Source organism: Poecile atricapillus, chromosome 15, assembly GCF_030490865.1.
Source record: "Poecile atricapillus isolate bPoeAtr1 chromosome 15, bPoeAtr1.hap1, whole genome shotgun sequence".
NCBI classification, from domain to species: domain Eukaryota; kingdom Metazoa; phylum Chordata; class Aves; order Passeriformes; family Paridae; genus Poecile; species Poecile atricapillus.
Genome location: NC_081263.1, coordinates 1,136,365 through 1,160,357, shown reverse-complemented (window position 1 = coordinate 1,160,357; position 23,993 = coordinate 1,136,365). Strand labels below are relative to the sequence as shown.

The 23,993-nt window shown below is 47.7% G+C and overlaps 1 protein-coding gene across 8 annotated transcripts; it reads left to right on the top strand.

Annotated features, from left to right (window-relative positions):
• Positions 1-141: 141 nt before the first annotated feature.
• Positions 142-23,094, top strand: ADNP (activity dependent neuroprotector homeobox). Of its 8 annotated transcripts, none has more exons than XM_058850390.1 (9): positions 154-268; positions 1,357-1,539; positions 4,631-4,753; positions 9,863-10,015; positions 11,307-11,352; positions 12,458-12,764; positions 16,695-16,807; positions 17,825-17,917; positions 18,949-23,094. In XM_058850390.1, the coding sequence occupies exons 5-9, from the start codon at positions 11,314-11,316 to the stop codon at positions 22,075-22,077; spliced, it is 3,681 nt and encodes a 1,226-aa protein (XP_058706373.1). In that variant the 5' UTR covers positions 154-268; positions 1,357-1,539; positions 4,631-4,753; positions 9,863-10,015; positions 11,307-11,313; the 3' UTR covers positions 22,078-23,094. The 8 variants fall into 8 exon arrangements, with proteins under 8 accessions (XP_058706380.1, XP_058706379.1, XP_058706373.1 ...); XM_058850391.1 differs by having other exon boundaries at positions 9,860-10,015; XM_058850393.1 differs by lacking the exon at positions 4,631-4,753.
• The last annotated feature ends 899 nt before the right edge of the window (positions 23,095-23,993 follow it).

The window sequence follows — 23,993 nt, the reverse complement described above, 5'->3', positions numbered from 1 at the left end:
CGGCTGTATTGTCTGAGGGGCCCGGGCGCTGCCCCCGCCCGCGCCCCCGCCCCGGGCACCCGGCCCAGTCACCGCCGCCCCCGCCCCCGGGGCCGCTCCGCACCGCCCGCCCCGCACACTGCACCCCCCCCGTCATTTCCCCCTTTGTCTCCCCCGCGCCGCCGGCGGCTCCGCTCCGCCCGCCCGCCCCGGGACCGGGCGGCGCCGGGGAGGGTCCGGCGGCCCCCCCCGCCCCAGCCCGCCCTCGCTGCGAGGAGAGCCCGGTCAGGTAGGTGCGAGCGCGGGTCCGCGGTGCGACCCGGGCGGGGACAGCGCCCGACCGCCCCCTGCCTCCCCCGGGCATCCCGCGCCGTGCCCGCCGCCCTGCCCGCCGCACCGGGCGTGCGGAGCTGGCAGCGGCCCCTCCCCGCCCGCACACATGTTGAGGAGCCCCGGCGGCTGCGGGCACCGCGGCGCTGCTCCCTCGCCGCCGCCGGCCCCGGCCGCCTCCCTTCCCCACACGGACGTGTCCCGGCAGCCCGAGGGACCGGGACCGCGAGCCGCCGGCCGGGTCCGGCATCCCGGTGTGCAGCTGCACCGGGCCCCGCCGGCGGAGTTGGTGCTGAAGCGGCGCCGGGGATGCGATGAATGGGAGCAGCAATGGGGACCCTGCCCGCGGGAAAAGGCGGGATCCGCCGCTGCCATCCCGAGCCGCGGGATGCGGGGATGGAGCGCCGTTACCTCACCCATCCCTACCCCGGGCTACAGTTACCGGCACCCGTTTCTCAGACAAAGGCGGGGGACGCCAAACCCGGAGCCTCGCAGCCGCGCCGGACAGACACCCCCGTGGCACGCACCCCCTTCTCCCGGCGGCCGCAGCCCGGGCGGGGGTTCCAAAACAAGCGGCAGTGCGTGCGCGGAGCCGGGGTGTCCGCGCAGCCCCGGTGCCTCCCGGCAGCGGCCGCGGGCGTGACACCCCGGCCCCCCCGCATCCACCGCAGCCCGGCCGGGGCGCTGCGCGGCGGCAGCCGGCAGGGGGCGCCCTGCGCGGCGGGCACCGCTGCGGCGGGAGGGGGGGCCGGGGCACCGGGCCGGGGCCGGGGCACTGCTGGGCCGCGGATCGCGGGGCCGGGCCCGCTCTGCGCACCTGCCTGCAGCCCCCGCTGCTTCCTCTGGCACCGCGGGGCACAGCCCCCGGAACGGGGCGCTCCCAGCCGTTGCTGGTCGGTGTTTGTTGGGTGTATTTGAGCCGTTTGGTAGGTGTCAAAGAGGTTTGCGTTCCTTGTAGAGAAATTCCCCTAATTCTTAAGTTGTGGGGTTTTTTTCCTAGCTACGTTTCTATTTATTTTTGCTGCTGTTTTCTATTTCTGTTTGGAGGTGTGAGGTAACGGAGGCAGAGGATTCCCGCCTGTCAGGGTAGCATGGACCGACCTTAGCTGGCTGCTGTGCAGCTCAGCCCCGTGTGCCCCAGCAGTGCTCCCTCCTGCAGGGTCTCCTACTCGGGAAAACTTTCGCTTCAGGACTCTGCGAACTCATAATCACGAGTTGTCATCCTTCTAGGTGAGAAAGATGGATCAGTCTGCTTAAGAAACAGAAAAACCTTTTTTTCCCGCTTTTAATAACAAACCAAAGCTTGGTTCCTTTGCAGATGTGCAGTTGCAGATGTTGGGCAGTAATTTGATATCAGTAGATGGACATGTACCGTGATATGTGCTGAAATCTTAAGAGACAACAGAAGAGAAACACCCTGTTGTTCAGAGAACTGCACCAGATGCTGATGGGTTGTAACATAATGGTTACCTTTAAGATTATTACAGCAAGTACTTCCAACTTCAGTCTAAATAGAGATGACCTTTTTGACACACAACAAATAACTTGTTCTCCAAAAGTGATACTGAGCTAGATGTTTTTGCACTATTTTAGGTGGTTAGCTGCCCTTTGCTCAACTTAGTATTATTTCTTAGTTAGCATTCAAGAGTGACTTTTTGGTATCCAGTAGACATGAGATGCTCCCAGGGGGCATCTGTGAGATCATTGAAAACTGATACCGTTTTACAGCCCCATTACTAAAAATAATTGTTTTGTTTTGAATTGAAGTGCTGGTCCATCAGACAGGTTTGTAGAAGGCATCTCTTTAGGTTCCCACTGTTTGTGCTTCAGAGTGTATTGTCCTGAGGAGCCTGCAGTTCACTTGTGTTAGGCTGTGGGAGGGGATGTGGATGTGCAGCAGATGGAAGGTGAAAGGATACTCCTTTGCCTGTAGATGAGACAGACAAGTGTCACAGATGGGAATGAAAAGTCTTTACTGGAGAGGAACTTCCTCAATGTTTTGGAAAGTTCATGCCCTGCAGTGTTAGGCATCAGCAGCACAAACACAGCGCCCAGGAAGGTGTGTGTGCTCCTCAGGCTGAGAGGAGGAACTTGATGGGCTTTCTGTGTGTGTAGGGCAGAAGTTGCCAGTGGTCAGAAGTGCTCCCTGTCACTGACACAGAGGTCCCTGCTATTGCCACAGCGTGTGGGTTAAGTGTAAACTCATTTATTGGTGCTGCCCAGAGTCCCTGTGCTGTTCTGAGCTCCCTGTGAGCTGCAGGGAAATTCAGGCCACGTGTTCTGGGGCAGGTGAGTTCTCCTGCTCACACACTGCAGGGTGAATAATGGGTGATTATTCCCAGCTCAGCTTTACCACTATAATAACATAAATACTGAAAGTAAACATTGAAGTTTACAGTAGAATTCCTGGAATACGGAAACATATCAGAACCTTATCAGTAGTCCTAAGTTATACAGTCCAAATGTATATTTTATAGCTTGTTATTAAGATGGCAGCTGATTTGATTGATGCAAAGAAAGAAATTGAAACAAGTGATTTTGTGGAAGCAAAGACAGTGCTCCTGGGTTAATGTGTTTCTTATGAGGTGGCTGAAAATAAGATTTAGCACCTTAATAGGAAATGTATTGGGGTGGTTTTTGTGGGGTTTTGTTTTCAGAAAGGGAAAGTTACCTTTGCTCCAGTACTTGAGATGTTTAAGGGAGACAAAATTCAGTTGGTAATGAACAAAGCAGTATCAGATACGAGGAGGAGCAGTTTAAAGACTGTAGGAGAGGTGCCAGGAGAGGCAGGGAACAGCTCTGGGGCTGTAGCTGCTCAGTGTGTTCTTTCACAGGTGCCATTGAAGCTGCTCTACCTGCATGGGCAAAATTGAGGAATTTTTAGAAGTCATTAGTTCAGCTGAGTTTGTATATTAATAATGCTACATTTAGTGGGACTTTTTTCTTTAAGATGCATGCAACATGCTTTTTAAAAAGGCAACAGCTGACTATGCTGGCCTGTATCTAAACAAGCATCACAGGATTTTTTTTGTTATATTGAGTCAAGAGCTGCTCTGTGCCCAGAGTTATAGATATATATATATAGGGTATGGTTCCTATGAATATAACTGTAACAGGATAATTTTTAATGTGGAGGTAGTTCTACTCATATAAATAAATCTGTTGCTAGAGGTGTTTATTGATAGTGTAAGAGATGGAGATGGCAATGAAAGGTGCTGCTCTGAGTCTCTGCGTTGGAAGAAGAAGAAGAACCCTTGTTGATGTTTAATCTGGTTTTATTAAAAATAAATCCTATACCTTCAGTATATGTGGGAGGTTTATTTTGCCTCACCTCACACATTTGGGAAGAATTCCTTAGTTTTCCTGGGCAGGATGGCCAAATTGGCCTGTTCCTTTTGAGCTTTCAGGAAGAACTTAGGTGTGCTTTAAAAATCAGATGTGTGTTCCAGATTTGAATAAAGGCTTCTTGGAGAGGGTGTAACTCCTGTTTATCTACCTGAGGGCCATGTGCCTCAAGGCAAGAACTGCATTGTTCAGAGCTTCACTGCAGCTCTGGTGTCAAAAGGTAAACAGGAGCTTGTATTTAGTGTCTCTGATTTCCCTGTAGTGCTCTTGAAAGTGAATGAAGGCTCATGGTTTGGAGTAAGAATGGAGTAAATACCATTTTTTCTGCAGTGAGTCACTTTCAGTTACTGCCATTTATATCCTTTCTGGTTTTTTGTTGGGTTTTTTTTAAGGTGGCATTAAAGATTATTTAGATGAAAACTGACAGTGGCTGTTGAGTCCAAGGCCTGTGTAGTTGGCCCTGTGGACACATCACACCTGCAGATGTATGCAGATCATGTGGCAAAAACCTTTCATTTAATATTTACTTCTCAAGTAGTGTCTAAAACAATTTACAAGAAACAAAAATAAAACAACTTTGGGAGCAGCTGTTCCCTGAGGGAGCACTCCAACTCCTCCAGTCCTGCAGATGGAGGAAAGGACCTGTTCTCAAGCCTGCCTTCACTGTTGGCTGTTTCTTCCCCGCCCCAGCTCCTCTCCAGGTCTCAGCCAATGCTTTCTTTCGCCCTGTTCTTCCTCTCATGTGCAGTGATTTCTGATGGGACTCTGGATCTCAGTTTGTGCTCGTGCTGCAGCTGGGCCAAGGAAGCTGTTGGTGATGCAGCTTCATAGCAGCAACAGCAAGGGGACAAAATGGCTCTGGAAATATAAGTGGGCAATATAGTGGTCTTAAAATGCTTTTTTTTCACCTAAGTAGTCAAACTCAAGTTTGTGATCATCTTTTTTGTTTTGTTTCCCCATTGCTGCTGCTATGAAGCCCTTTGCCTATGGAAGGTTCCTGAGGCAGATGGAAGACAGCAGTAGCTGAGGTGGACTAACGCTGGAATGTAGGCAGGGATTGGAGCCCTTGGGAGCTATGCTTAGACAGAAAGGGAGAGAGGTAAGAAATGTGCAGTGTGAGACTGATCTGAAGCTCTTGTTTACAGCCTTTTCCCTGTGTTGTAATGGCAGCGTTTGTGCCTCGCGTGTGTGAAGTGTAAGGCAAGGGAAAACAAGCGGCACCAGCCTCCTTCAGTGCCTATTTTTACCCTCGGAAAACTCAGATGCAGCCAGTTGGCGAGATCCCTCCAGTATCTGATGGATCTGCTGTCTGAGACAGCGTGGATTGGCGGGGCTTTGGATGAGCTGGGGAAAGCATTCGTGTGCTCTTTTGTGTGCTGGTTTGTGCTGCCCCTCACACACAGCCGTGCCTGTGGCTGCTGAGGGCACAGCAGGGCTGCCCTGCACTCTGGGTGTGAATACGTGAGTGTGTCTGTGTTGTGGGAGTGTGTCTGTGTTGTGGGAGTGTGTCTGTGTGTGTGTGTGTCTGCCTGTGCGTGGGAGTGTGTCTGTGTGTGTATGTGTGTGTGTATCTGTGTGTAAGTGTGTGTATCTGTGTGTGTTTGTGTGTCTGTGTGTGTGTATGTCTGTCTGTGTGTGTATGTCTGTGTGAGTGCGTGTGTATCTGTGTGTGAGTGTATCTGTGTGTGTGTGTGTCTGTGTGTATCTGTATCTGTGTGTGTGTGTGTGTGTGTGTATCTGTGTATCTGTATCTGTGTGTGTATCTGTGTGTGTGTCTGTCTGTGTATCTGTGTGTCTGTGTGTGTGTGTATCTGTGTGTGAGTGTATCTGTGTGTGTATGTGTCTGTGTGTGTATCTGTATCTGTGTCTGTCTGTGTGTGTGTATTTATGTGTGTGTGTATTTATGTGTGTGTGTATTTATGTGTGTGTGTGTCTGTCTGTCTGTCTGTGTATGTGTGTGTGTGTGAGCTGCCAGGGCAGGGCTGGAGCTGTTTCCTGCTGCCCCAGGCCTTGGCCGTGTCCCAGCACCGCTGTTTGGGTGAGGGCAGGAGCTGCTCTGCCCCCAGCCACTCCTCTGGCTGCATCAGGGCTCTGCTCTGGCTGTTGACACGGTGCTGATGTCAGGAAACATGACACAGAGGGCAGGGGACCGTTTTCACTTGCAGTCTAATCTGGCTGCAGTTCCCCAGTCAGTGTAATCCAATCATAAATTACGTGTATATTGATTATTTGCTTTGTTCTTGCACATTTTACAGCGACTACTGTGCTGCTTTGTTTAATTACACGAATGTTTTTGTGAGCTTTGGATTGAAAATTCTAAGATGATTCTTGATTTAATTTAAATGGTAACTGCTTGCTCATTAATTGTGCTTCTATTTCCAAAATTATTTTTATTCTGGGATTGTTCATGCTTAGCTACAATCTAGATGAGGATTATTTTGGAATTGTAGAGCATATTCATGCAGCCTTTTTTCCTGATCACTGAAGTGTGGATATCATGGTGTAAGCAAATAATATCCTTTGTGCTTCAATGATCTCCAGTCTCAATTTCAAATTTCTGCAAGATGTGCAGGCTTTATTGCATTTCACACCAAAATCTTTTAGAAATAGCCCTGAACAAGCCTGGCTCTCACACTGAGGATGTGTATTGAATATTGATTTAGCTACCCATGTTGTGTGCATATAAACATTTATCTGTGGAGGTCTTGAACAGTCATAAAAGATATTCTCTAAGATGACAGGAGGTGTGCAAGCCAAATTCTGGAGTTCTAAGTGCCTCTAATTCAGGATTTCCTGTGCCCTAGAGAATGGACACAATTTCAAAGTGCTTTTCAGAATGCAATAGAGGTTGACAGAGTTGATGTGGCCTTTATCATGTGTGTTGAAAAGATCCCTCAGAAAACATTCAACTGCAGCTACCAGCATTCTTTAACATACCTCAGCCCACATCAGCAAAATCAGAGAACCCACCAGGAGTTCCCAGCAGAGCCCAGGGAAGTGATTGTTCATCGGAACAGAAATAAGGAGTTGTGGTTCCCAGAGCAAGCAAAATTTGACCATTTTGTATTTCACATTGAGGCATAGAAATGCCACAGTGCCCAGGACTCCTCCTGCTGAACAAAGTTGATGAGGAAACAGTTAATTCCCGCTCAGTTTTGCAGTGAGTGTCCACACCCACCAGATGGAGCTTCGGGCTCCAGTGGAAAATTCCAGAAATTGAGCAAGAATGAGAAGTGTGTAAATGACTTAGGAGATCCCTGTCTGCTGGGCTGCAGAAGGTGGTTTTTTAGCCTTTAAATAAAGAAAGAATAGAGACTGAGGCATATCAGCCTTACTGATCCCTTTCACTACCACTGCCTTCCATAGTTCTTCCTCGGATGGGAAGTTGGGAGTTCTTAGTGCAAGAGTCAAGCTGAGGCTAGGCAGCAAGCCCAAGCAGAAAGGTATAAACCAGAGTTTACTAAACCTTGGCTGAAAATGGCCTGTAACCACAGAAACAGGATGATAAAAGTTTTTAGTCTCTAAGAATTTCCTCCCAAGATTAGGGTGGGTTTTTGTTAATACCACATTTTAGATGGACTTCTCTCCTGAGGCCATGTTTGTGTAGGATGCCCTGAGCAGTGGTGTGAAATGGTCCTTTTGTTTTGACACATAGCTTGAAACTGGTTTTGGAAGTTGCTGATCTAATCTCTGAAGTGGTTTTTAATATTTTTAAATCCTTGGCTTTTTGACAAAGGGGCTGTTAACAAATTGCCTGTTTGCCTGTGAGAGAGAGCTGGAGTGTATCCTGTGCACAGCGTGCTCAGGTCTGACAGTGCTTTGTCCAGGTAGATCTCCATCAGTTTGATAATCTTAGTTTTAAAGGTGAGGTTTTCAGAGGGTGTATTGTGGGGTTTGTGTTGGTTCCTCTTTCACGTGCCCAGTCCTGTTTCTCCAAGCAGGAGGGCAGGTGCTGGCTCTGCAGCCCAGATCCCTGCTGGAGCTGAGCACTGAGCAGCTGAAGGACCACCCTGGGCAGTTCCTCCCTGCTGCAGGTGCCTCAGGGGCCAGGCTGAGGAGATGCTCTCCGCTGGAAATGTCGCTGTTACAAAACCAGCTCCCTCCAGGATTACAGCGGATTGCAAAAGGAGCCCTCACTTGTCTGGCATTTCAAATGTGCTGCTGAACTGCAAATCTCATTACCTTCACAGGAGTGTGGGTGCACAGCCCTCGCAAAACTAGGCCAGAAATGCTTAAATAAGGAGGAAAGGGAGGGAAGAGTCCAAGGGAAGAAAGTGAGAATGCTCCATGTCAGCCAGTGAGGTGTGTTGGAATAGGCTCTTTAATCACTCGGTACAGGGAGGAGAGAGAGTTAATTGCAACTCTTACTTTCAAGGAAGCTCTCAGTAGTTTCTGTTCTCCCAAATTCTCTCTTCTCTCTGATACTTCTACTCCTCTTTTGTCTCACTTTCTCACTCTTCCCTGAGATAACCCTTGTGATTCCTGGCTATTGCTGTTCCTTGCTCAGCTGGCCTGGAATTGCCAGGTCCCAGAGTCACAGTCCTTATGTGAAATATAAAATATTCTACATCATCACACCACAGAGCATCATTTCACCTGCTTACACAGAGAGGCAGCTTTTCTGATGCTGTGGGAACCACAGGTTCCTTTTCTTGCTTATTTCCCCTGTATTTTAAGAGATTTCGCTCTGTGTTGAACTACAAGCTTTCTCTGCAAATTGTTTTGTGGCTGGTTTCCTAGAGCGTGCTATGAAAGGCAGTTTGCTGGGGAAGTTGTTAAAAGTTACCTTGTTTCAAAAGCAGTTGGAGTGGGGATATAAAAAGTATCAAGAAACCAAGTCTTGTTTCATCTCGCCTAGGAACACAGCTGCTGCCAGCTCTGATGTATGATTCTGTGTTGGGCAGTTAGGTATAAACCAGTAACTTCTTCAGCTTGAAATATTGGCAAAATACTGGCTAAAATCAAAGGAATTTGGATGACATTAAATAAGAAGCATGCCAGATACTTGGGGATCCTTGTCAGCAGCACAGCACAGGGAAATGATCCTCAGTGTTTGGGAGACCCAGCATGGGATGAAGTACTTCCCTGAGCTCAGTATCATCAGCCTGATGCAGTAATTGCCACTGATCTGCTCTCGAGGCTGATGGCTCCTCACCCAGAAGTGTGTGTGCTGCAGGGAGGACACCCTGGGAGAGAGTTCATTTGGACTTGCTAGACACACAGGGACACAGTCTGCCTTCTAGTCAGAAAATGATCCAGTGTGAAACAAAATAACCCATCATCCATCCATCCATCCATGGCTGAAGGTATGGGTGATGCTCTTGTTAAAGCACATCCAATATTCCAATATTCAGTTTTACTGACATGTGAAGTATTTTAAGAATGCTGTCTTTTTAAATTTCTTAAAATGTTGTAGTGTCTTGTGTTGAAAGTGTACTTGCCAAAGAAAAGCACTCTGTATTTCAGGCTGTGGATGTTCTTCTGAATAATCAAGAGATTAAAATCTCACCATTTATATTGCCCTGTTCCCTGGCAGAGTAATTATTAATGACTCGACAAGTTTTGTTTTTTATAAACTTTAGATTTGCTATTTTCACATGTCATGGTTCTGATGTTACATGTATTTCCAGTCTGTGCAAGACTGACTTTGTATCCGTGGGTGATGTCAGTTGAAGAGGGCTCAGTCTTCCAACAAAGCGTGATCGTTTACTTGCCATTCCCCCAAATTCCCATCCTCTGCCAGTTGTAATCTGAGTGCTTCCCAGGGGAAAGTGTGTCCCCAGGGCTGTGGCTGAAGGCCACCTGTTTGATGTCCCGTGTCGTGTAAGGTGGGACCTGTTTGTGTGGGGACCTCCAAGGAAGTGTCCAGGGATGGTCCCAGCGTCCCTGAGACGCCAGGTGCAGCTGTGCTGTGCTGCTGGAAGCTCAGGTGAGGTGCATGTGGGGCTGAGCCATGGCACTGCAGAGAGGGTGGATGGAGTGTGAGGAGGAGCATTCCCAGCCTCTGCACTGCTGGCTTTCTGAGCTGGGTACCTGAGCTGAAATCTGAGCGCTGCAGCGTCCCTTGTTGGAGCACAAACCTGCTCGGACTTGCTGCAGCACAGCTGCCCTGCAGCCCCGACAGAGGCACGGGGCTGGGCTTGGTACCGATCTCTGCCAGACTGCCCTTATCTCATCTCTTATCTCTTGTCTCTGTTTTGTCCAGCAGGATATGAGCCTTCCTCTGTGGCCGGGCTTTGGGCTCCCCCAGGGGCTGTAACAGCCCTGAGGGGGCCGTTCTGCAAGGAGAATTGGCTTTGGAGGCTTGTGCTTGAAACTTGTCCAATGAGTCTGAGACGCCCAAGCACCATTCATTTTGGAGGTAAATGCCTCATCAGAAGTACTGCAGAGATGGGGAGGAGTAAAGATTTTCGTTTGGCAAAGTATAGGAAAAAAGTCGTTGAGAGAATAGTTCTGACTGTTCATTTCTGAGGTTTGGACATTTTGAACTTAAAGGAACACCAACTTGGAATCTTGAAAAATTGAGAGGTTGGGGGCCTTTGGATTCAATCACTGGCAGATTCACTGCGGATTAATTGGTTTCCTGGTTTAAATTTTTCACTCTTCTGGCAGTTTAAAACCATCAGAGGTGAAAGTGAAAGCTGGTTTAGACTGCAGAAGAGATTACTCTGGAATGCTAAACAAACAGGGGGAAACCCTCTGACTTGGGAACCCTCTGACTTGGGACAGGGAAGTTCAGAGATCTGCAATTTAAGTTGGATGTCCCTTTAAGTTATTCTTTGGAACATTACATGACTTATTTGAATCTCAAGTGAAATGTTTAATTTTGGAAATTCAGCTGAAATGTTCTTTATTAAGGTATTTTCAATCATTTGCCTATGAACTGATCAGTCAGAGTGGGCTGTATAAAGGGAGGGAAAAATCCTGTGAAAAGATAAAACCAAAGGGGGAAAAACCCCCAAGAGCAAACCAAACAAAAACAAATGAAAGAAAATATAACAATGACAGATTGAAATGTTGGTACTTGCCTTTCGTGGGGGGAGGGAGAATCATTTGCATGATGTGTTTCACTTGCAATTTGCTCCATGTTATTGTTATTGAAATTGAACCAGGTTACTGATAAAATTGTAATGATAATGTACATTTACAAAGTTAATGAGTTAAGTTTGCTCTAGTAAACAGCAGTAATGTCCTGGCACCCAGCCCACAGAAAACTGAAACTATGGTACAGATTTGCAGTGTCTGGGTTGCACTGAGGATGCTGATCCTGGGTTCCCGTTGCTTTTTGATTTTAATGCCAACTGTTACTGAGAAATATTTAATACCCAAACCCAGGCTGCCTGGTAGAGAGCTACCCTTTTAATGAAGTAATTTTTAGCATAATCTGAATCTTATGTACTAATGTGTTACCACACTGCATGAATTTTTTTGATTATGGTGTTTGACTCTGCTGCAGCCCTTCCCTTTTAGCATTATTATGGGTATTAAGAAATTTGGGGTTGAATTATTGGAATGAAAACCATGGGATCATGATACAGACCTAACAAAGGCAATGGACCAGAGTAGAGGGTTTAAGTGTGTGGGGTCGGGTGTATTGTAGGGGAAAGGAACAGCTTTTAGAATAAGGGTTTGAAACATTGCTTTTTCTGTAGGAAAAAGATGGAGTTTTGCATGCTGGGAACAAGTGCTTTCCATAAGGTAGCTAAATTTTAAAAGTACATTTGTTTCATTTTGTTTTAGGCTTTGCTTAAGTATTGTAATCTAGTAATTTTGTCCTTTCTGCAGTTTTCATTTTGATTAGACCTCTGCAAATCTTTCTTCAAAACTTAACAAAAACCCAAGCAAAAACTCAAACCTGGCCTACACCTGCAGTTTGCCATTTCTGAAACATTGGTCAGTGTGTACAGAAAAATATTTGAAGATTATTAGTAATTGTATAAATTCTTCCATGATTTCAAAATTGCAGGTACTAACACTGTTACATTTGAAAATGTGAATGTGTTGGGTGACTACAGAGAAATGACCAAAAGTAAAAGCAATTTGTTAAATGTAGTCTCCATTCACACCTCTTTAGAACCAAAAAGCCTCAAGCCTCAAAACACCATCCCCAAGAAGCCCCACCCCTCAGGAATGCTGTCAGCAGAAATTCCAAGTAAATAGTCTCCTCTTTTTCCCTTTGTTCCTGTGAATAGCAAGACATAACACACTGGAGGAAGTCTGGGTAGATGAGTCAGGACTTATTTCATTAACTGCAGTTAAATGTTTTGGCCAGGTTTCCCCAGGAAACAAAGCTTACACAATTTTTCAGATTGTGGCTTGTCTCCTGAGCCCCCCCTCCCTCCTCCCAGCCAAGAGAGCCATTTTCACCCGAACTGGGTGGAGATGGAGGTCTGGAAAGAAAAATGAGCACCTTTAAGTTGGATTAAGTATCTCTCCAGGAAGAGAGGAGGCAGGTTTGAAGGTCCCCAAGTTCCCTTCACACCTCTGTCCACACACAGCCTGTTCCTCAGCGGGAGCAGCAGTGCCAAGGGGCTGCCAAGGCTCTGGGGGAGGAGGAGCTGCAGGGAGGGGACAGAAATGCCACTGCTCAGCCGGGGCCACTGCCCCACTCCAGGCCCCTGGAGCTGGCCCGGCCTGGCCTGACCCAGCTCCGAGCCAGCCCAGGCTCAGCAGGGAGGAGGAGGAGGAGGAGCAGGGCATTGCCTTGACTGAGTGTGTGAAGTGTGCAGCTCCAAATGAGGTGTTGTGCCTGACTGAGTGCTTGCATAGAGTGCATTATTCCATGGATACGATATTATTGCAGGTACAGCAGCAGCTCATGATGCCCCGTAAAGCTTTTCTTTCCCAGAAAGAAAAGCAGGCTCGTGCCAGGGAAAGGGATATGTTAAAAAAGAGGAGGAGGCGACAAGACTATCTCAAAAGAAGCGTGGAGCCGCAGAAAAATACAGAAACAATAAAATGGCACAGGGATGATGAGAAGAGGAGAGAAAATGAGCAAGTTAAGGACAAAGATATCAAGAAGCGGTGGAGACAGGATGAGAGAGAACGACGAAAGAATGTGGACGCTATGAATTGGCACAGGGAAGAGGAGAAGAGGGAAAATGAGCGAGGTAAGGACCAAGAAGGCCAAGAACCAACACAGAAAGGAGGAGAGGGGGAAAGAGCACGAAAAGGATGGACCTTGTGGAGCAGTAGAGGATGACAAGGGGGAGAGGGGAAAACAGAGAGGAAGAGTAGGGTTTTTTTATAAGCATGCACAGAAGTAACAGCAAATAGTATCTTTTAGTTTAAAATTGATTAAAATTTTGCTTTAATGAGCTAGAGTTCCTACACTGCTGATTATTTTATTAAGGTAAGATTGACCCAAGGATGTCTGAACTCACAGTCACGATGGGACAGAACAGGCTGGGTTTTCACTTTGCTCATACAAATGTCTGTTTTGCACACTTGCTCACACCTAATGCTTTGTTCAACACTGCAGTTGGTAATTCTGGTTGTCAGATCACCAAAAAACTCAAGTTTTCTCAGTATTCATAATAGGAATAAATCAGAACATCAGGAAGGGAAGGGTCAACTTCATGTGCTCCTAAGAAAAAACTGATGCTTTATTTCATTCTTTTTAATAATGTTCCTAGGAGGGTTGTAATCACATCCACAGTTTTATTCTGAGGTCAGTTACTTAGCAAAAGTTGGATGGAAGTGTAAATTTCATGGAGTGCTTTTAAGAAACGTTCAGCTCAAGGGATAAAAAGAAGAATTGAGAAGACTTTAAGAAGAAATTCTTCCCTGTGAGGTCCTGATGGAGGTATCCCCAGAGAAGCTGTGGCTGCCCCTGGATCCCTGGCAGGGTCTGAGGCTGGGTTGGACAGGGCTTGGAGCACCCTGGGATAGTGGAAGGGGTCCCTACCATGGCAGGGGTGGAACTGGATGAGCTTTAATGTCCCTTCCCACCCAGGCTATTCCATGATGATCCTATGAAGGATTTACCTCAGTGCAGGAGGGGTAGCTGAAGTGGCCTCTGTGAAACTCTCCCCTGGCCAGCTCGTACAAGTCTGGGATGCCTGAACAAGATAAAAGGCACTGGGCACTACAGGGTTTGTTTACAGCTCTTGGGGATACTTTAATTGGTTTTCACTTGCCATTTCCCAGTGATGCTGTCCCCAGACCCTGCTGAGTGCAGGCTCCTGCTCAGTGCAGCGCTCAGGGTCCCCCACCTTCTGTGCCTGCTGCTCGTGGGAGGCTTCCCTGGCAGTGGCAGGACATGGTGGCATTTCCAGTTCAGCATAAAGAGAAGAAAACCTAGAGTAGGTTTGCTAGAAACTGGAGTGGTGCTGTCATGGTTCCTTTACACAGCAGCATCTTCCAGCAGATGATTTCTTTAGGACTTCATTGCTGGTTGAAAGCCGCTGTTTTACTCTGCAGCCTGTGACAGTAGAAATCCATTGTGCTTGGTTGTTCTGTACCATAGCTGAGACACCAGCCAAGGACAGGGAGCACCCTGAATAATGTCCAGGCATGAAAGTAACACAGCAGGGCACACCTGGAATATTGGCTGAAGATTCCAGTGGAGGGAGGGAAAAAGGCTGTGTTGGTGTGAAGCTGCACGTGGGAAGATCCCCCATTTCCTGGGTCAGAGCAGGAACTGCCCAACACCTCTTACCTGGGGCATCAAAGGGGGGTCCTGACCAGAATCAAAGTCCAAGAGACCCACTGGAGAATTAAGACTTCAGTCGTACTAAAATAGAAACAGCTTGTGCAGTATAGAGAGAGGTGCAGGCTTTCTGTCCTTTATCCCCTCTGCTGATATGACTGCCGTGGGGGTTTGGTGTTTCTCCCTCTGACTCCAAGGGCACACTCTGGGGTCAGAGTGCAGTGCAGGGTTCCAGATACAGCTCACACTCACTGTGCTTCCTTTCCATTCCCCTGTGAGTGGTGCAGTCAGACAGTTTGTGTACACACACTCTGGACATGAGGAAGAGCTTTGGGATCTGCCTTCTGAGGCACCTGAAGATGCTGCCTGGATATTTCTAGTCAGGGCATTGTTTGGGTTGGTTTTAAGCAGTCATTTATTCATTCCACCCAGCACTTCATGTGGGTTGATGTGGTCAAAAATGGTTCAGGTGTCTTCCCTTAAACATCAGCTTTTGGTCAGATAAAGGATGCCTCATTTCCAGAGCAGCATTAATGCCTAGATGATTATTTGAGAGGCTGCTTAATCCCAGCTACTTTTATGTCCCCATCCAAGGACATCAAGGAGGTGCCAGCAGAGTGATGTTTACATTGCAATTGGAGTTACTTGTTGTAAATAGAAATGAATGGAGATGCTAAAAGCTTTTGTTGTAGTCACAGTCTGTAGTAATATCAGACTGTATCTGGCTCTCCATTCACTACTCACTGATCAAATAGTCAGACATTACCTAAATAAAAATGGACTGAATTTGCCCAACAATGAGGGGTTTTGTTATGATTGGGTGAGTTGGATTCAGCTGTCCAGCAGAACTTGCAAAGTAAGGTTGATGTTAAAAGCTGACATCTAAAAGTTCAGGTTTCAGGTGTGAAGATCTGGTTCTGTCCTCTGTTAGGATGGGTGGTGATAGGAAGATACAGGGATTTTCATGTCTTTAAAATTTTACTGAGGCAGGCAAAGGGCAGGGGCAAGAAGATGCTGCAGATAGACCAGAGATGTTATTTTCAGGCAGTTGTAAATAATTGGCTTTCTTTGACTTTCTGTCTGTCATGGTACCTGTGGCTCTATTAGACACCAGAACTAAGAGAAAGCATTTGATTTCTTTGGTGAAGAAATTCAGTGGTGTTTTGAAATCAGCTGTTTCATATCAAGCAGTATTTTGAGACTTGTGGCTGACTCAGTTGTACAAGTGATCAGTGCCTAAAGACAAGCTCTGCACTGACTCTGGCTGTGTCATGAGACCAAAAATGCTTTTCTTTGCAAGCACAGGGGTTCATTCTTCAAGTGGGGACTTGGGTTTCGAGGAAAGCAGCCCAGCTTGCCAGGAGCTTTAATATGCACTGTGTTCATGCACTGCTCTTTCTGGAGTTCATATTAATCACTAGGAATAACATTCCTGATGATCTCCTTGGATTTGAAATTCACTAGAAAATATTAAGTCAAATCCTGACCATACTTGATTGAGCTGTTTCACTGAATTTTTTTCTGAAAAATGGGATCATGCAGCAACTGGAGGTGATTCTGAAGCACTGAAATCACTCTTCATGTCTTTAAAAGGCACCTGGCTTGCTCTAGGTTGTATTTGACATAATTTTAACAGTACAGATGAGGATGGATAGAGCATAGGAAAAGAGCAGAGTTCATGAGTTGGATTCCTTTCAGTTAGGCAGCCCCAGCCAAGCCCAGTGGAACTGTGGGCATTGATGGGAGGGAGCCTGACAATTCCCAGGGACACAGAGAGGTTTAAGCCATCCCTTGTACTTTTCCCAGTGGTTTCTCTCTCTCTGGAGAGATCTGACCAAGCTTTCAGATCCCCTCTTCCTAGGAGAATGTTTGGTAAACAACTTCAGCCAGCTGTAGCTCTGAGTGCAGTAGAGGGAGGAAACAGCATTAATTTCTTACCTACAGCAGGATATGAGAAGCGTCTTTAGCACTGAAGAGACACTGAAATGTCTTGCAAGACTGACACAAACCTTGAAGCTCAACTTGCCAGTTTTCAGATCAGTTAGGAGACATTGCACAGGAGAGAACTGAGTTCTGAAGTACTTCAGTGTAGAGGCTGGTAAAGACAGACACTCTAAAGAAATGAAAGTTATTTCCAGAGGCAGCCCATTGCTCCTGCAATAGCTGTTCCATTTGTTTGTTGCTTTGTTAGAAGTGCCCTGTGCGGCCCCATGAGCAGCCTCAGCAGGGAACAAGCCAGAGAATGTGACAGTGTGTTAGGGACTGGTACAGCTCTGGTACCAGTTCTGTGGGGGAATGAGGGAGACAATTACTGATAATTAAAAGTGCAGCACTATCAGACAAAACACATTTGACTTAAATCTTTTCTCTTACTTTTCTTTTCCAATAGAAACTATGTTCCAACTTCCTGTCAACAACCTTGGCAGTTTAAGAAAGGCCCGGAAAACTGTGAAAAAAATACTTAGTGACATTGGTTTGGAATACTGTAAAGAACATATAGAAGTAAGTATGGAACCTCCAAGGGTTAGAGCTAAAATGCTGCAGAGTTAGGGGGACAGGGAGGTGTTTGTGTATGCCATGATTTATTTGTAGGCCTGTTTGGGTTCCACACAAAGTAGGAATTATTTAGAAACTTGAAATATAATGTACCTGTAAACACTTCTAGAAACATTAGTGGCTACTGAAATCCAGAAATGCTGGAAGAAGCAGGAATGATGTGGGATGTTGGGGCAGGCATGGGGCTGAGGTTTGCAGGAAGTGTTTGTGCTGCAGCAGGTCCTGAAGTTATAGAATCACCTCTGTGCCTGGGTCAGTTCCTGCAAGGGAAGGGTGTTCGTGCTGCTCTTCTGGACAAACTCTATCACTGTGGCTTTGCCTGTTCCTTCAGTCTCTCATTAAAGAGCATTTAAGTGAGATGTGTACAAAAGAAATGCCAGTCCTTCCTGCTTGCAGAATTCGTGGAGCAAGTCCCATGTTTAAGGGGAGAATTCTGACCTGGGACAATGTTACTTGCAGTATTCATTTCAGTGGAAGTGTTACTTTTGAGTCCTTATGTGCTGCTGACTTCATGCCAAAGAAATGCTTCACAAGATAATTTTTTTAATAAAAATTGGGTGTCTTGGGCATCACACATGTCCAACTTTAAAAGCTTCCTATATGAAATGAATTAAAAGCCAAACAAAACCAATCAAACAAAATAAATACCACACCACCACTCCCAGAAACAGCAGCCAAAAACCCCAAACCCACACACCAGTTTGGGAACACTTCTCCAGGATTGCTTTTAGAATGAGATGAGTTTGTAAGCACAGCTGTTGGCTTGGTCAGGAGGATGAGTGGTGAAGATGTTCTGCAGGAAAATATTCAGAGCTCCCCCAGACTGCCCCACTGCCCTGAGTGATGGGCTCTGCCTTGGCCAGCAGAACCTGGGAGGGTGAAGGGGGCGCTCAGGGATTGCTTAAGGAAGCCCATGGGCCTTGGTTCTGACTCTGTCCTCTCTTCCCATCTTCCCTTCTCCAGGATTTTAAGCAGTTTGAACCTAATGACTTTTATTTGAAAAACACTACATGGGAGGATGTGGGACTGTGGGACCCATCGCTTACAAAAAACCAGGTTGGTAAGAGTTTCAGTTGATGCTGAGGCTGGAGATGGGTCGTGCTGAAGGGCATTTCCCAGACATGCCAAGAGCTTTTCCTGCAGTTTTCCTCACAGGTTTTCAGGTGTTGGCAGCTCAAGGGACAGCAGAAAGCTACGTGCCTTTTTCTTAATTTTGTGAAGTTGTTCCTGGTGTGTATCTCAGGAGCTGGGTGGCAGAGCTGATGGGTCCTTGCTCAAGTCAAGCAGATGCACATTAGGAGCCCATTCCCATCTGCTCCCAAGCCTAGCACAATTTCATCAACCCTCTGGCCAAAGGATCAACAGCTTTATACAATTGGCAGTGAGTCTTTCACCTGTCCTTAAATGTTTTATTCCTGGTTTCCATCCCTTCCAAAGCTGTTTCACTGGACACTCTCTGCTGCTTGGTGCAGGGTCACTGTCAGTGCAGCCCTGGGTCCCACAGGCTGTGTCCTACATCTGCTTTGGGCATTTCTGGTTCTGCTCAGCAGCTCAGTGACACTGGAAGTCCTGCTGTTGTGGTGTTTCTGAGCTAGTAATAAAGGAATTTTGAGTTGAGCCAGCAGTGGAGGGAGGAAATGATGCTGTTGGTTCAAGCAAGTGTTGTGGGCTGCAGCAGCCTCTGCTGGGGCTGCAGGGCAGAGTCACCCCAGCAGTGACAGGTCAGAAACCTCTCAACAAAGGAGTCCCTGTGTGAGCACCTCAGAGCTCAGGTACTGCTCTCAGCACCTAGGGACCTTTTCTAGGAGCTCAGCTGCAGGGAGGAGACTTTTTGTGACTGACTCAGCCTCACCTGCCAAGTCATGGTTAAACCCTTGAGGGACCCCTTGGCACTCCCCACGTCGTGTGTTTGTTCATGTGGTCAGCTTTTTAGGCCAGAAATGGGAGAGAAGTGAATTGAAGGTTTGAGACAGTTGCAGGGGGGCTCGTGAGTATTGTTTAGAAAGGTTGTGTAGAGAATATCACAGGTGTTATTTTGCTGAGAAGTGCTGTTGAATATTTAGTCTGTGCTCTGTTCTCTGTTCAAGGACTATCGGACAAAGCCCTTTTGCTGCAGTGCATGTCCCTTCTCCTCGAAGTTCTTTTCAGCCTACAAAAGCCACTTCCGGAATGTTCACAGCGAAGACTTTGAGAACAGGATCCTGCTCAACTGCCCCTACTGTACCTTCAACGCGGACAAAAAGACTTTGGAAACGCACATTAAAATATTCCACGCTCCCAATGCCAATACACCGAGTGGAGGCATCAGCACTTTCAAAGATAAAAACAAACACGAGAGCCTTAAACCCAAGCAGGCTGACAGTGTGGAACAAGCTGTTTATTACTGTAAGAAGTGCACTTACCGTGACCCGCTCTACGAAATCGTTCGAAAGCACATTTACAGGGAACATTTTCAGCACGTTGCTGCTCCTTACATAGCCAAGGGAGGTGAAAAGTCCCTCAATGGTGCAGTTCCATTGAGCTCCAGTGCCCGAGAGGAGGGGGGTATCCACTGCAAACGATGCCTTTTCATGCCGAAATCCTACGAAGCTTTAGTCCAGCACGTGATCGAAGACCACGAACGGATCGGATACCAGGTCACGGCAATGATAGGTCACACCAACGTAGTGGTTCCGAGATCGAAACCTTTGATGCTCATAGCTCCCAAACCCCAGGATAAAAAGCCTATGGGACTCCCTCAGAGGATGGGTGCCCTCTCAGCCGGCAGCGTCCGCTCGCTCTCGTCACAGCAGATGATGAACAGACTCACCATACCAAAGCCCACGTTAAATTCTGCAGGAGTCAACATGATGTCAAATGTTCACCTACAGCAGAACAATTACGGGGTTAAATCGGTACCCCCCAGTTACGTGGGTCAGCCAGGGGGGAGGCTCAGCCTCAGTGGCAATTCACCTGTTTCTCTTTCCCAACAATCACAAAGCATGAAACAGTTTTCAGCGAGTGGCAATGGAAGGTCTTACACTCTGGGAGGGGAGCAGAGGTCCCAGGCCTCAGCCAGGTACTCGCTGCAGTCTGCCAACTCCTCCTCGCTGTCGTCGGCGCAGCTCAAACAGACGTCGCTGTCGCAGTCCCAGGCAGCGTCCAGAGCTCTGGGCCAGTCTGGCTCCAAATCCCCCGTGGCTGCTACAGGTCCTTCCGCTGTCAACACCTCGTCCACGCAGAAGTGGAAAATCTGTACAATCTGCAACGAGCTGTTCCCCGAAAACGTGTACAGCGTCCACTTTGAGAAGGAGCACAAGGCCGAGAAGGTGCCTGCGGTGGCCAACTACATCATGAAAATCCACAACTTCACGAGCAAATGTCTCTACTGTAACCGCTACCTGCCCACGGACACGCTGCTCAATCACATGCTGATCCACGGGCTGTCCTGCCCCTACTGCCGCTCCACCTTCAACGACGTGGAGAAGATGGCTGCCCACATGCGCATGGTGCACGTGGACGAGGAGATGGGACCTAAAACTGACTCCACGCTGACCTTTGATTTGACATTGCAGCAGGGCAGCCACACCAACATACACCTCCTTGTCACCACCTACAACCTGCGGGATGCTCCTGCCGAATCCGTAGCTTACCACGCTCAGAACACGCCCCCGGTCCCGCCAAAGCCGCAGCCCAAAATCCAGGAGAAATCTGACGTACCCGTCAAAAGTTCTCCACAAGCAGCGGTGCCCTACAAAAAAGATGTGGGGAAAACTCTGTGTCCTCTGTGCTTTTCAATCCTAAAAGGCCCCATCTCTGACGCGCTGGCACATCACCTGCGGGAGAGGCACCAGGTGATTCAGACGGTTCACCCCGTGGAGAAGAAGCTGACCTACAAGTGCATCCACTGCCTGGGCGTGTACACGAGCAACATGACGGCCTCCACCATCACGCTGCACCTGGTGCACTGCAGGGGCGTGGGCAAGACCCAGAACGGGCAGGACAAAGGGACATCGTCCCGGCTGGGCCAGTCGCCGGCGGCCGCGCCGGTCAAACGCGCCTACGAGCACATGGAGTTCCCCCTGATGAAGAAGAGGAAGATGGACGACGATGACTCCCCCTCGGCCTTTGAGGAGAAGCCTGAAGAACCTGTAGTTCTAGCACTGGACCCCAAGGGTCACGAAGACGATTCGTACGAAGCCAGGAAAACATTTCTTACAAAATATTTCAATAAGCAGCCCTACCCCACTCGGAGAGAGATCGAAAAGCTGGCGGCCAGTTTGTGGCTCTGGAAATCTGATATCGCATCTCACTTCAGCAACAAAAGGAAGAAATGTGTTAGGGATTGTGAAAAATACAAACCTGGGGTGCTGCTGGGCTTCAACATGAAAGAGCTGAACAAAGTCAAACACGAGATGGATTTTGATGCTGAATGGCTGTTTGAAAACCACGACGAGAAGAATTCCAGAGTCAATGTCAGTAAGACTGTTGATAAAAAAATCAACTTAGAAAAAGACAATGACAGTTCCTCAGACAGCTACGAAAACCTAGAGGAGGAATACAACGAGAGCCGCAGTCCCTTTGGCCAGCACGTGTCCGACCTCGGTGGGAAAGCCTCATCTGACAGCACAGTGCAGAACCCCCAGGACAGCATAGCCAAGGAAATCACGGAGGAAAACACCTTACAGTCTCCTGAGAAGGCTGAGCAAAAACAAGAGGAAAGCTCCAAATACGAAGAGATGATTGCTGCTGAGGAGCCAACAAAACTGGTAGGTGAGGTTTCAGATAGTGAAGGTGATCAGGATGACCAGGATGATGCAGTGGAATGGAAAGATGGAGCCTCCCAGTCTGAAAGCGGGCCCGGTTCCCAGCAGGTTTCGGATTTTGAAGACAGCGCCTTGGAGGTAAAACCAGAAGTGTGGACAGATGAATCTTCCCAAAGCGAAGATGCCGGGAGCAGTAAACCCACCGTGGAGGCCAAGGGGGGTGGATCTGAAAGTGATGAAGAGCAGTCAAAGTGGAAGAATCGTTCCTATGGAAAAGTAGAAGGGTTTTGGTCCAAGGACCAGTCGCAATGGAAGAACGCCTCCGAGCTGGAGGAGAGCCTGGCCAGCGAGCAGATGGAGTGGCAGAGCAGCACAATGGACAGCGAGGACGGCGAGGGCTTCGGGGCCGTGGGGGCCGAGCCCATGCACGGCAGCCTGCCCGGGGTGGAGCTCAGCAGCCAGCAGGCGTGAGCGGCTCTGCCAGGATGGGCACTGCTGCCCTGCCTGTGCTGCCCTGCCTGTGCTGCCCTGCCTGTGCTCCCCTGCCTGCTGCTCCTGCCCCGGGCCGGGCCTGGGGGCCGCCGCTGCCCGGGGCTGGCCGCAGCCGCTGGCCCGGGGGCCGGCGCTTCCTGCTGGGATGAGCACAGTAACTTAATGTGAAAATGGATACACGCTGCTGGCTCCAGAGTGCACACGGAGAAAAGCAGAGGATTATTTTATCTGCATTTTCAACCCTCCTTTCACCTCGTCCATGTTGAGTTGTGTCTTTCCGAGAGGCCCCTCTCCGGCAGCGCCGTGCCAGTGACCCGGTGCCCTGTATAGCAGACTCTGGGGAAATGGAGTTTTCATGTATCATTCTGAATAGTTGAAATGTATATTTGTACAGTCTTTTAGACCTATTCAAGTGAAGCTTATGGAACTGTTCTTGTGTACCCATCATAGATCTGTTTCTCTTTTTTTAGTGTTGCCCTGCTGTGTAATAAATGCTGTATCTAGTTTCCCTAGCAAAGCTTGAGACTGCTCTAGTACGAATTTTGACAGACTTAGTTTTTGCACATAACCTTGTACAATCTCCAACCAGAGGCCAGCAACATAAAAATATATCTGGGCTCTGTTGTATTATAGAATTTTCTTGTTCTGAATATCCTTGACATGACAACTGATGACAAACATATTTCAGAGCCATTTTCTGAAATCTTTTAAGCTAAAAAAGAAAAATCACATGCAAGAAACAAGTTTGCAGCTACTAATTTTGACACCTTTTAGATCTGTATAAAAGTGTATTGTGTTGAAGCAGCACACTGAGACAAAGTGCTGGGTTTGGATATTTAGTTTTATCTTTAGTTAACACCAACAAGGTGTTGTATTCATTTATACCATCTAATATATGACACACTGTTGTAGTATGTATAATTTTGTGATCTTTATTTCCCTTTGTATTCTTCATTTAAGCATCTAAATAAATTGCTGTATTGTGCTTAATGTAAATATTTGCTTTTATTACATGCAAGTGCTCCATTCCTGGCTGGTAAATCCCACCTCACTATATTCATTCTTTCTTTTTGAAAGAATTCATTCTTTCTTTTTTGCCTCTGTTTTTCCAAGTGCTCCCCAGCCCTGCTGGAGCCTCTCTGTTCAGTACTTGCTGAATACTTCTCCCCTTCCAGGTTACTGGGAATCTACAGAGTGACTTGGGCTGAACGTGTTGTTGCTGTTCAGTGCTGTAGAACACAGTTATAAATAGCATTGTCCTGGTGTGTTTGTTCTGCATCCTGGGGAAGGGAGGTCTGTGAATTCCTCCATGAACGGAGATTTGCTCTCAGCAAATCCTTCCCTGCGTGCACAGAGAGCTGGGCCTGGGGGCCAGGAGGGCTTTGGGACTCTGTCCCTTCCCCAGCGAGGAGCACAGGCCTGGGCCAGCCTGGAAGGTAAAACTGAACACCTGAAAAACTGAAACTGAGTTTGTTCAAAGCTGTGCTTGGTTTGGCCAGGCCAGGCCTGCAGTGTGGCCCCTGTGCAGGGACCTGAGGAGGGGATTGACTGCTGTGATGAGATATAAACTGTTCCTCAGTGCACCGGGGAAGTGCAGCAGCCTTTGTCTGTTTAGCAAAGGCATGAACAATTTGGTATCCTTCTATCAATGTGCCACGTTTGTCTCGGTACCTGACAAGGCAATATTAGCAAACTCTAGTTAAAAATCAGATTTCAGTGTTCTGAACTCCTGCTGTAGTCAGTGAAGAGTAAGACTGAAATAAGTAAGACTCTTTAGGAGTTTCCAGGAAATACCATTTTATACAATGATTAAATGAAAGGTCTTGCCCACAGCCATTCTCTTACCAGGATACCAGGGTTGGAGGTGGTTATTTTAAGTCCTGGCTTATATTTTC

Bases quoted from the DNA above. Each gene is read 5' to 3' on its own strand.
- ADNP (XM_058850397.1), top strand. From the start codon at position 11,314: ATGGAGTTTTGCATGCTGGGAACAAGTGCTTTCCATAAG. The intron at 16,808-17,824 runs GTAAGTATGGAA...TCCCTTCTCCAG, and splicing joins ACTGTAAAGAACATATAGAA to GATTTTAAGCAGTTTGAACC. The intron at 17,918-18,948 runs GTTGGTAAGAGT...TCTCTGTTCAAG, and splicing joins CATCGCTTACAAAAAACCAG to GACTATCGGACAAAGCCCTT.